Genomic DNA, 13094 nt, shown 5'->3' on the forward strand with positions numbered 1-13094 from the left:
CTTGAGTTATCTAATACCAGTATTTAATTCATCATCAATCACAGCAAGACAGAAGAGAAATATGGACATCGGCAGAGAAGAATGTCCCAGATGCAGAACCACCCAACAGTGGTTCGATATCCACGATAAGACAACTCTGAAAGGAAAATTCAAAGTAAGAAATATCGATCCACAATGGTTGCCAACTTCTGAGAGGAGACTACATCAGATGGAGAAATCAATGAAAGAAAGAACTGCTACATCTATTAAGATATGCAATTTATCTAAATTTGCCAGGACATCTCTAGTTCAGAAGATATAAACGGGACAATGCTCATGAAAAGTACAGCTCAAGGTACCTAGCTGGATTGCTGTAGAAATGAAGACACATTCTAACAGTTAAAAATATGGTGGATTACAGAGAAGACCACGACTTGCAGAACGGAATGGTTGCAATATCTTGAAGCCAATGACCATCCCTCCCACCCACATTAACTCAAAAATGATATTTGTGAGGATGAGGATTCAGAGTTAAACAAATGAGTTAAAAGGGACCTATAAAAATGAATATCAGTTTTCATTTCTACCATCAAATACATAAACTCAGAACAGTCTAAAATTTAACTACAAATGAACTAACTTCAAGTAGGAACATAACATCTGGTTTGCACTCTGTACTCGCTTGAGTTCCTTCCAATCCACTAGTTGTTATAAGTGTGAATTTCTGGCAATTATTTATGTTAGTACTAATTTTGAGATTAATTTGGGACATATCTTATGAAAAGAAATCATTTATATTCCACAGTAACTAAATTTTCCATTTTAATTCTACATTTAAAAAAAGTTATTTAAAAAAGTAATAAGAAATATTTATATCCCTGTACTCCCCTCCATTTCTTGGTTCACTGTAGGCAAGGAAATTGTTATGAAAGTAACACTCTGAATCTGGATTACATTTTGCTTTTTTATTTTTATACCAGTCATCAATTGCACCACCTAGATTGTCCCAAATAGAAGCCATGGCTCATGGGACTTGGTACCTGCGTTAATTACTCTTAAAAATTAAAATAAAGATTCAATAATGCAAGTCCTGCTTAACTAATACAATTTTTCTATCCCACCATAGATGTTTATGTTCCAAAACAGTTTGTGCTTCAAAGCCCAACTCTGTCTCAATCTAGAAGGATGTTAGGGTATTTAAATATGACAGCCTTGTTCCGACACAGAAAAAGGAACTATCACAATAAAATTTAAAATTTTATAGTAATTTAATAACTCACCCCTTAGTTTTGTATTTAGGAGCTAAATAATTTTAACATACTGTATTATGAGGTTTACAGTGCAGGAGCATATATTTGTCATAAAGTTAATTGAACATTAATCAAAGTAATTAGATGTATCGTGATTGACCTGTCTAAAGCATTTGATAGGGTGGATCAGGGGAGACTACTGGAAAAAATGAGTGCAATTGGACTATTGGACTAGACAAAAGAGTGACTGAATGGGTTGCTATATTTCTAGAAAATAGATCTCAGAGAATTAGAGTAGATGAAGCTTTATCTGACCCTGTAATAATTAAGAGGGGAATTCCTCAAGGCAGTATTATCGGACCTTTATGTTTTCTTATATATATAAATGATATGAGTAAAGGAGTGGAATCGGAGGTAAGGCCTTTTGCGGATGATGTTATTCTCTATAGAGTGATAAGTAAGTTACAAGATTGTGAGCAACTGCAGCGTGACCTCGAAAATGTTGTGAGATGGACAGCAGGCAATGGTATGTTGATAAACGGGGTTAAAAGTCAGGTTGCGAGTTTCACAAATAGGAAAAGTCCTCTCAGTTTTAATTACTGCGTTGATGGGGTGAAAGTTCCTTTTGGGGATCATTGTAGGGGTTGTAGTAAGGATATAAGGATATAAAGGAGAGGGCATATAAGTCTCTGGTAAGACCCCAACTAGAGTATGGTTCCAGTGTATGGGACCCTCACCAGGATTACCTGATTCAAGAACTGGAAAAAAAATCCAAAGAAAAGCAGCTCAATTTGTTCTGGGTGATTTCTGACAAAAGAGTAGTGTTACAAAAATGTTGCAAAGTTAGGGTTGGGAAGAACTGAGAGAGACCGAGCTCGATAGCTGCAGTCGCTTAAGTATGGCCAGTATCCAGTAATCGGGAGATAGTGGGTTCGAGCCCCACTGTCGGCAGCCCTGAAGATGGTTTTCCGTGGTTTCCCATTTTTACACCAGGCAAATACCGGGGCTGTACCTTAATTAAGGCCATGGCCGCTTCCTTCCACTTCCTAAGCCTTTCCTCTCCCATCGTCGCCATAAGACATATCTGTGTCGGTGCGACGTAAAACAAAATAGAAAAAAAAAAAAAAAAAAAAAAAAAAAAAAAAAAACTGAGAGAAAGAAGACGAGCTGCTCGACTAAGTGGTATGTTCCGAGCCGTCAGCGGAGAGATGGCGTGGAATGACAGTAAGACAAATAAATTTGAGTGGCATTTATAAAAGTAGGAAAGATCACAATATGAAGATAAAGTTGGAATTCAAGAGGACAAACTGGGGCAAATATTCATTTATACGAAGGGGAGTTAGAGATTGGAATAACTTACCAAGGGAGACGTTCAATAAATTTCCAATTTCTTTGAAATCATTTAGGAAAAGGCTAGGGAAACAACAGATAGGGAATCTGCCACCTGGGCGACTGCCCTAAATGCAGATCAGTATTGATTGATATTGATATTGATGAAGTGATAGTAGCAATAGTTTAGCAGTTTTCACATGTTGGGAAAATGTTAGTTGAATAAACAGCAAGGTTTCAAGAGAGAAGCATTTTCAGCACGACTGTCAAAATTTTGTTTCATTTAAAATATTTTCTTCATAGTTCTTCATATTGGTAGCATTCCTTTACAAGTAGAAACAGAAAAATGTTACCTCAGCAATTATACAAATTTTATAGTAAATTCTGCTTTCTCATTCCAATTATCAAATTTAGAAGGAAAAATAGTTATGAGATGAATTTTCTGATTTCAGAGTAAATTAAGCTGAATTTCTGATCAGCAACATTCTTATCACTGGTCAATAAGCACGAACAAATATACTGATACATCATGAGTACAACTAAGCAAATTTTTTTACAGTCACAAGAATATATCAAGTTCACAACATTAATCCTAAAAAAGTGGCAATTTTTTATTTAATAACTCACCCCTTAGTTTTGTATTTAGGAGCTAAATAATTTTAACATACTCTATTATGGGGTTTACAGGGCAGGAGCATATATTTGTCATAAAATGGCAGAGATTTCATAATATTCAGCCTGAACTACATATTCATGTTTGAATGGAGAGATAATTTTGCAGGATCTCTCTATCAAATTCAAACAGAACTGTTTAGTTGATATTACTGTAAATATATTCTGCAGCTTCGCACAACAAAAATGTCTGAAAGAAAAGTTTTCAAACAGTTCTCACCTGAATAAAGGTGCAGGGTATGCTTGAGCTTCACATAATAGACTATAGCTAATCCCAGATTGCACTTCAAATGCATCATATTTTGCAGACTTGGGAAATTTTGGTGAGACTCTGCCAACAGGTTCTGCAGCAAGGAGTTATTGAATTCAGCTAAGAACTGCATAACCACTACCAAGAAAATTACAAATGAAATAACCTGAATGTTGTAGTTGGGAAACTGATTACTACAAAACGGGAGAACTTGGGTGAAAAGTAACATATTTTTGTAAGATATCCATCTCAAAGGCATTCTGTTGAATTAAAATTGTTGAAAAGGATCATTTTTAAATTATACTGCATTAGTTATATTAAGCAAGTCTTTAAAGTCTTCACACCTTCCCTGACCACAATTTTCTGTCTAAACTTTATGATAGCAAATTTTCAGCTCCAATGTCAGCTTTGAGGGAGTTTACATCTTCCCCTACAATGATTCCATCAAAGCCACAGCTTTCACACTTTCCAAGTGAAATATTCACACCCAGCAATCAAACCTTGCAAGGTACTGTAAATGGAATTTCATCTATTCCTCCAATCAGATGTTTATTGAAGTCTTTACTGTGAGGGGCTAGCTGATTGGACTTTCCCATAACTGAAATGTTCATGCTATCCATAGATTCAAAATGTGGGAAGAAAAATGGCACGATGTAGTGTTTACAGTGCACTATGTCTTCTGGTATGGGCTAGAGTAAATTTTGTTACTTTCATTGACCTGTGTAGGTCTCATCCTAGGCTTTGGCAATATGAAAGTGACCGAAGTATGAGCGATGCTTGTAATACCATTCCCTAGGCAGCCAGTCCGTTACGAATGGTGTGAAAATATCGCTCATAGGGATGGTTGGTGCATGAATTTCAGTGGGCTTAGCAGAATGATATGTAATAGCAACATCTGGCCTGGTGATGAAAGCAACGGGAAACCACCTCACTCCTCGTTTCCCTAGTGTACCTCTTCAGTGACACCTGGACTACCTATGACAGCTGTTGGCAGAGCAGTGGAGGATCAAACCAGCCTTCGGGCTGAATACCCAACATACACAATGCAATAAACCAGTAGTCTTATTTCTGCTCATGTATTAGACAAGCTTTAATCAAACAAAGAAGAAGACTTCCAGTCCCCATTCACACACAGATCTATTAGGACATCTATTTCACAGTTTATCTTAAAATATTTACCCGTGTCATCTCACTACCCTGAGGATTTCTAAGGTTGGACAGTATGGACAGTAGCTAGTGCTAGGTGGCAGGAATAATCTGACAGTAATATCATTCTTTTTTCATGCCTTCCATTCAATTTTTTGTATAACTTTTTCTATTAGGTATTTCTTTCACTGTTCCTGTCTACTCTATATGAATTGCACTTGTTTGTTCCTTTCCATTACCTACTTAATCAGAGATGTTATGGTACAAAAGAAATTCATGTTACAAAAAAATAAGTTTTAGAAAAACTGCATATTAATATTTGTTAATGTTTAAATATGGACTGGGCACATCCTGAGGCAAGATGAAGGATCAAATGCAAAGCAGGAATTTAAATGGAATGCACAAGGCCGGAGGAAGCACAGTAGATGTCAAATGACCTGGAAGAGATACACGGACCAAGAACTGGCACCAGTCAACATGCCAAGAGACAAAAGAGTTAGCCAAGAATAGTGTGTGGTGGAAGATCTTCCTCGAGGCCTTATGTTCCACTGGGAATTACAGGATCATTGTTGAATTGAAATATTTGAAACAGGGTTCAAAAATTACAAAGCCATTGGCTTAGAGAATGTTGTCAAAATCTTGAGACTTAAAACAATTACCATGGTATTAGTTCATACTGAGTCCAGCTCCATGGCTAAATGGTTGGCGTGCTGGCCTTTGGTCACAGGGGTTCCAGGTTCGATTCCCGGCAGAGTCAGGAATTTTAACCAACCTTGGTTAATTTCTCTGGCATGAGGGCTGGGTGTAAGTGTCGTCTTCATTATCATTTCATTCTTATGACATGCAGGTTGCCTACGGGCGTCAAATCAAAAGACCTGCACCTGGGAAGCCGATCATGTCCTCGGACACTCCTGGCACTAAAAGGCATACCGGTACGACATTTTATTTAGTTCATACTGAGAACAAAGGTTCTGATTTCAATTACTTGCATCATCATTTGATATATGCAAAGGAAGGTAATGGGAGCTGAACCATGGTGAACTAAATTCCGCAAGTACAATTATTATTCAAATGTTAATAAAACCACTTATTTCACCGTTTCAGTGGCACTAGCTTTGAGGGGGGGGAAGACATTTTTCTTCCCCCCTTCCAATGATCTTAGGAGGGCAGAGTGCCATTTGCCCCTCCCCCCAAAAAAAATTCTCCTCCAAGATGTTAAGTTCTCTTAAAACATGGAGTTTGGTAGTCTTCAGAGACTGCTAGGGCGTTAAATCCGGAGAAGGTGGCAGATGGTTTTATATCAAGAAATGAGATCAGAAAGCAGGCATTCCTCCATAGATCTACATTTTTCAATGGAGACTGTTCAGGCGGTACATCTGATAGCAGAGCTTTTCACATTTCGTATCATGAAATGAACAATATACAGTAATGGGACATTTATTAAGAAAATGTATTTATGAAGCAAGTTCTAATTTTTTTTACTTGTGATTATCTTTGATAGCTTCATTCATAAAATATTCATTCAAAATACTCATTTATGAATCAAGTCCTATTTTTCTGTTTACTTGTGAATATTTTTGAAAACTCCGTACAAAAGACCGTTTCAAAATGTATTCAAGAAACAAGCTCTATTAATGTTTGTTTTTTTTTTGTTTTTTTTAATATTGTTATTATACAGGATTGTCTACATTAATAGTTGTTCCTCATTTAACAAGCCTGTGTTCATGTTAATCATACTCCCACCAATAATTACCCAAATTACCGTTTTGTGAAATTATCAATAATTTTCTCGAAATTATTATTAACTTCATTCAATACAGCTACGGTCTCAATGATCATGACCATTCTTCAAGGATCAGACAGAGTGATACTATTATACACATAAACACATACTATATAAAGCAAAATGCATAGACTTTTAAATCCTCAGACACTATTTAATACAGCTCTTATCTAACTGCAACAGAGGCACCTACAAATATGAATACAAATGTCATCAGCACACGCAGAAAGAGCAAATGAGCTCCTTAAGCACCAGTACCCATACAGCAATGAGCTCCTTAAGCACCAGTACCCATACAGCATAAATCATCTCCAACGCCCTCCTCTAACGTCATTGACTAGATACAGTGATGAACTGAGGAGCCTCATGATACAAGAAGCAGTGAAACAAACGGTGAATGCTAAGCAAGAAGTCTGAAAGAGTCATCTCGCTGATTAATTCATCCTAATATCTGCAAGCTAATGGCCAGGCACCAGTTGTCTCGCAAGGCCTCTAAAAGCCACAGATTAAATAAAGGTAAATTTTCATAAGTAAGTTTGCTTCATATACCTTCTACTCTCTAGGATAAGTTTAGCATGCAGCTATAACAAAACTCACTTCTATCTTCAAGAACATTGCCAATTATTGTTCACTTGTATTTTAAATCATATGCTTTACTCAGAATAATGTTGTATTTTTAAACACCAAAGTATAGCAAATGTACCTTACCTGAACACTGGAACAGGATGTCCCTGAGCCTGACACAATAGGGCAAATCCCTGGCCAAAATTTCTCTCAAATGAATTAACTTTATCATCGGTAGCAAATTTGGGCTTTTTAGTTCCAACTGGTTCTAGATGGACAGGAGAAGGACAGAGGAATTATGGTCCCCCAATAGCAGAATATTATAAATTCGAAATTATATTTGAAGGATACAACATTTTGATTTTCAATATTTCTTCCATAAAAGAAAAATTACAATTACACATGTTGCAAAAAGCTCCATTAAAATTATCACTTATCATAGACTTCAATCTTCTGAGAAATTAGGTCTTTCTAAAGTCGTATGTCAAGTTTAAATGCAGAAACTGGAAAGTGGGATTAATAAGTTCCATGTTGATTGTGGTGGTGGTAGCAAAGCGAGTATTATGTATATCTTTAAAAAATTTAAAAAACAATAATGTTTGAAATTACAGTTAAAATTTCAGTCATCTAGATAGCTACGAAGTCAATATGAAGTGACAGAAAGGAAAGGATATAAAAATTATTTTACAGTTAGGTATGTTCTCACATCTTATTGGCTGCATATGCAATAGATGTATACCAATATTCATCAAGAATAGGAAGTTACATAAATGATGAATATAATGATAGACCCACGCATACAGGGAGAGCAATAGGAAAGATGCACGAAAACAAATGTCAAAACTCAAAAGGACAAGGATGAACTCCACATAGTGCTATCTTCGGGGCACAAGGTGGGAGTGTCTTTATTTATTTATTTTATTTATTTATTTAGCGTATGGCTAGAGATACAGCGTCTATTGTTATAAGATCTACACTATATACATATGTCCAAATTGTTTATATAGTCTAGAGCCTCTGGAGTCGCAAAAGCAAAGTCACTACCACTGCCATTGTATTTTCTAGTCCTGCATTCTTCGATGATGTGCTTCACTGTCTGTTGTGTAGCACCACAGTCACACTCAGGCGTTGGGATTCTGTTCCACTTGTAGTGGAAGGCTGCACAGTTCCCGTGGTTTGTTCGGATCCTGTTCAGTGCGGACCATAGTCTACGGGGGAGGTCGAAACCAGGTGGCGGCGTCTTCTTCACAGAAGGCACTGTTGGGCAGTATTTATCGTTGAGTCTCTCCTGCCATTCAGCACAAGTTTGCTAGTTGCTGTTCCACAAGTTCATGGCATCTCTAGTTGGTGGTTTTCTCGAATGCAGATGATTAATATTCGCATTGCTGATGTCATTATGTATCGGGAGTTCTGGGTTATTCACTATTTTACTGAATTCTCTTAGGAGAGCATCTTTATGTCTGAGATCTGGAGGAGGGATACGACTTGACACTGGTAGCCACTGCGTGGGAGTAGATTTGATTGTGCCAGTGATGAGACGCATTGTAGTGTTCAGCTGGGTATCTATGATGTTTGTGTGGGCACTATTCAGCCAAACAGCAGCACAGTATTCAGCAGTCGAGTAGACCAACCCTAAAGCTGAACATCTCAGAGTTGCAGCTGTAGATCCCCAAGTTGTTCCGCACAGCTTATGAATTGTATTATGTGAGTTCTTACTTTGGCAGAGACGTTCAGGAGATGTTGTTTATAAGACAGTGTTCTATCCAGTGTGACTCCTAGATATTTAGGGTACCTATTATGTCTCAATTTCTGGTTGTCCATGTACACATTTAACTCGCTGTTAGCCATTTTATTGTTTAGGTGGCAGCAACAAACTTCAGTTTTGCTGATGTTTGGTTGGAGTACCCATATTTTAAAGTAGTGTGTCAGTGTCTTGAGGTCTTCAGTCAGGATCTCTTCTGTTTTCTCAACTGTTTTGTCCCTGATAGCAAGTGCCCAGTCATCTGTGTATCCGAATTTCCTTTAAAGTGTCTTCGGCATGTCTGCAATATATAAACTAAACAGCAAAGGAGCGAGAACTGACCCCTGTGGCAGACCGTTGTTCAGCGATCTTTGATTGCTTACAGCTGTCCCATTGTACACACGAAATTGTCTTTGACTCAACATGTTGTTCAGGAGTCGTGCAGTTATCCTACACGGGACCATTTTCAGGAACTTTTAGAGTAATCCATCTTTCCAGACTGTGTCATAGGCTGCTGTTAAGTCTATGAATGCCACTGAGGTCTTGAGTTTTCTTTGGAAGCCTGCTTCTATGTAGGTTGTAAGAGACATAACTTGATCTCCCGTACTTCTCTGTGGTCTAAAGCCCGCCTGTTCCACTGGAATTTTCTTGACTATCTCGGGACCAATTCTGTTGAGCAGAAGTCTTTCTAGTAGTTTATATGCAATGCTGAGCAAGGCAATAGGGCAGTAGCTCTCCGGTTTTCACTCGGTTTACCTTTCTTAAGCAAGGCAACAATCTTTGTCTGTCTGAATAGTTTTGGTGTCTTGCCTCTTTCAAGGACATCAGTGTAGAATTTAGCCAGCTAGGCACGAGCCTTTTCTCTACAGTGAGCAAAGAACTCTGTGGGTATACCATCCTCATCAGGGGGCTTTACCTGATGTAGTGCCACTCATAGCTATGTTTATTTCTTTCACGCTAAATGGTTTGGAGTGTGCCACCGGAGAACTACTTTTCAGGAGTTTCAGTTCTTTCTTTAAGTTCTTGGTAAGTTTCTTGTTTCTTTTGCTTTTGGAAGAAATGACCAGACAAGAGGCGATCTTGTTTGGATGGATTTCTGACATCGTCCGTCCAGTTGCTTTTCCGTCTCCAAGCTTCTTTACGAGAGACCATGCTTGTCAACTTGATTTAGTGACGTCTAGAGAGCTAACTTTATCTTCCCATTTTTGCCTCCTGGCTGCATCTAGGCTGTGTAGAAGCTGGTCTGCAATTTCATGGTCACTGCTCTCAATAAATTGTTGGTAAAGGTTTTCACTTTCCTCGTTTCATCCAGGGATGTATTCCCTGCGAAACCCTCTAGGGATATGTTTCTTTGCTGCTGACACCACAGCTCCTACAAATCTTTCATAAGCATCATGTGTAGGTGGTATACGACCTATGCATTTATCAAGTTCTTCTGCGAAGCCAGATCAATCAGCCTTATTGAAATTCCAGCGTGGTCGAGGGCTAGATGTGATCAGACGGATTTGGATGCCAATTTCGTATAGTACAGGCCTGTGTTGGCTACGAGGGAAGTCATGAGCACTTTTCGAGTAGTTGATGGAGGTTTGTTTCCTTTGTCTCTGGACACAAAGCACAGATCAGGACAATATCCCCGTTTCCAGGCTGCTGATTTGAATGTGTCTTTGGCATCAAAGACGTGAAAGAGGTTGTTTCTATCCATCCATCCATTCCAGTACTGCTTCCTCCTCCGGGTCTACATACAGTACGGTGGGAGTGTCAGGGGGCTATGACACTCAATGTTGGGCTCGAATCCCAACCATGACAGCCCCAATTTCACACTAGTCAAATATACTGAAGTTGTACCTTAATGAAGACCATGGTTGCTACCAGTAGTGGCAGTTGGAAATTAAAAGTGCAGGGGAAGAAAGAAAAATAATAAGTTACAGACAGCAAACGGTACGTGGGTTTGTGGGATATAGCAGATGGGGGGGTTTATATAAATCAAAACCGAAAAATAAAAAATAAAAAATGTTAAGTTTTTTTTATATTCTCTGAGCTAATTTCGACAGAGCGCTAAAGGCTGGCTGTTTACCAATTTAAGTGCGATAATAATAGTTTTTTGAGATTTTGATTCAATACTATACAGTAAAATTTTCACCAAAGGAACAACAGCATTACATATTTATTACAATTAAAAAGAAGTATGGTGTGATTATTCAATTAAAATCATGTAGTATTTAATTAAACACTAAAAAACTAAGAGACACTAAAGAGACTGCCAGACTGACGAATGCGTGCAGCAAGCGGGTGAACCATACCTCAGTGTCCGAGACCTTGTCAAAAAATATATATACCCCTGTTACTCTTTCTCACAGCACATGAAAAGTCTCCACTACTTGGTGTGGCGCTATATAAATCAGTTAATCGGGACGACCGGTATTTTGTGCATGTTTCCGCTAATAATTTTGTTAATAATTAAGGAAAATAAAGAAAAGGCTTAGCTGGTAAGACAACAGGGCTTGTACAAATTGCTTTTTTTCAATAATTCCTAGATTCAGCCAATTAAAATGGAATAAAAATGCAATATTTTCTCCAGAAAGTGGGAGTGCCAGTGCCCCCCTCGCACCCCCTAATCGCCGCTACTGGCTGCTACCTTCCCAATCCTAGCCCTTTCTCATTCTTATATTGCTGAAAACCTTTCAAGTGTTAATGCAACATTAAACCAATAGAAAAAAAGAAAAACATACAAGTACAGTCACCAAGGATACAGTTTCAAGGTAAACAGTATTCAGGCTAGCACTTTATCCCAACTCAATCATGACATTCATATCTCTCCAGTCGTTCCACTCATGACTGAGTATCGTGACCCAAGGACTTTGTTGTTTCTTTTATATGCTGATACCATTCTGTATGTACTTGTGTTTTCCGGGCAGTAACTCTCCATGGTAAGCCCATGATCTCTCTTACTTGACCAACCCATCTTTTTGCGACCCGTCCTCGTGTCCTTGTACCAGAAACTTTTCCTTGGACAATTAATTTTTCCAGGTGGTCATCCTCTCTTCTCGTAATGTGACCAAAGAACTGCAGGATTCTCTGGTACACAACTTGGGATAAACTTCCTTGTATTCCAATTTCCCGGATGACAGAATCATTTGTTCGCCTGGCTGTCCACGGTATTCGCAACATCCTTCTCCAACACCACATTTCAAAGGCGTTGATTCGGTTCCTGTCTTTAGCTTTTATGGTCCAAGTTTCGCATCCATACAGGAAAATTGAGAACACAAGCGAATGGACTAATCTTTTCTTCGTATTCCTAGATACAGTATTGCTCTACCTTGCCAGATCATCTTTAATTTTGCCATAGCTGTACGTCCGAGAATGATGCGACCTTTGATTTCTTTTTCGCAGCTACTTTTATCCTTGATTATTGAACCAAGATAAGGAAACTGACAGACTCTTTGGAGATTGTTAAGGTGCTGTGGCAGCTGAATCTCTGCACTTTTGTTGACAATCATCAGTTTTGTCTTGTTACAATTAATTTCCATGCCAAGTTTGTGACTTTCCTGTTGTACACGATCCATTATCTCGACAAGCTCCTGTACACTGCTGGCTACAAGTGTGGTGTCGTCTGCAAAATGGAGGTTATTAATTCTCTTCCCACCAATCAAAAATCCTCCTTCCCAACTGTCGAGGGCATGCCTCATGATATATTCACCATAGATGTTAAATTTTCCTCCAAATATACAATAATGGGCATTTATCATTCTTGCATTATGTTGTCTCTTCCTTATTGTTGAAAGTCACAACTGTCCACTTTTATTGATTAAGAATTTTACAAAATTTTGAATTAGCATCATCCACATTAACCTCAAAAAAAAATACTTTCAATTTCTGTATTAAGATATTTTAAAATGAAATTAAGACTGCCATATTACAGGCATTTTCACTCTTACCTAAACGTTGGCAGAGGATGGGCCTGAGCTGAACAGAGTAAACTCAAGCCGTGACCAGCAGATCTCAAAAATGAGCTACTTTTGTCATCACTTGAAAACTTTGGAGCTTCTGCTCCAATTGGCTATGTTGGAAGTGAAAGATAGGAGAAAATCTCCTAAATGAGACTATAGCAAATTTTCAAAATGTCATGGTCAAAAACATTATGGGAGTGATAGTTTGCATAACGTGCTTCAAACAAACATGTTCTACAATAAGGAGTTGATATTTACTATATTTTTCTACATTTTAACATAAAATAAGATTTATGGATACCATTCAACTATTCTAGCCATCAGATATTGTGACTAAACAACATAATAAGGCCCTGCTTACCTGAATGCTGGGATAGGAAATCCCTGTGCAGGGCACATCAAATTAAATCCTTCTCCCAGATTTATAATAAAT

At 38.0% G+C, this 13094-nt stretch overlaps 1 protein-coding gene across 1 annotated transcript in view; it reads right to left on the reverse strand.

Moving 5' to 3' along the window:
- Dscam1 (Down syndrome cell adhesion molecule 1) overlaps nt 1-13094 on the reverse strand; it is a 915831-nt gene that overhangs the window by 375981 nt on the left and 526756 nt on the right. The window contains exon 7 of the mRNA XM_068229242.1: nt 7118-7241. Coding sequence (XP_068085343.1) covers nt 7118-7241 — 124 coding nt within the window. The remainder of the gene's footprint in view (nt 1-7117; nt 7242-13094) is intronic.

The sequence above is a fragment of the Anabrus simplex genome, chromosome 9 (assembly GCF_040414725.1).
Source record: "Anabrus simplex isolate iqAnaSimp1 chromosome 9, ASM4041472v1, whole genome shotgun sequence".
In the NCBI taxonomy this organism is placed as follows: Eukaryota; Metazoa; Arthropoda; class Insecta; order Orthoptera; family Tettigoniidae; genus Anabrus; species Anabrus simplex.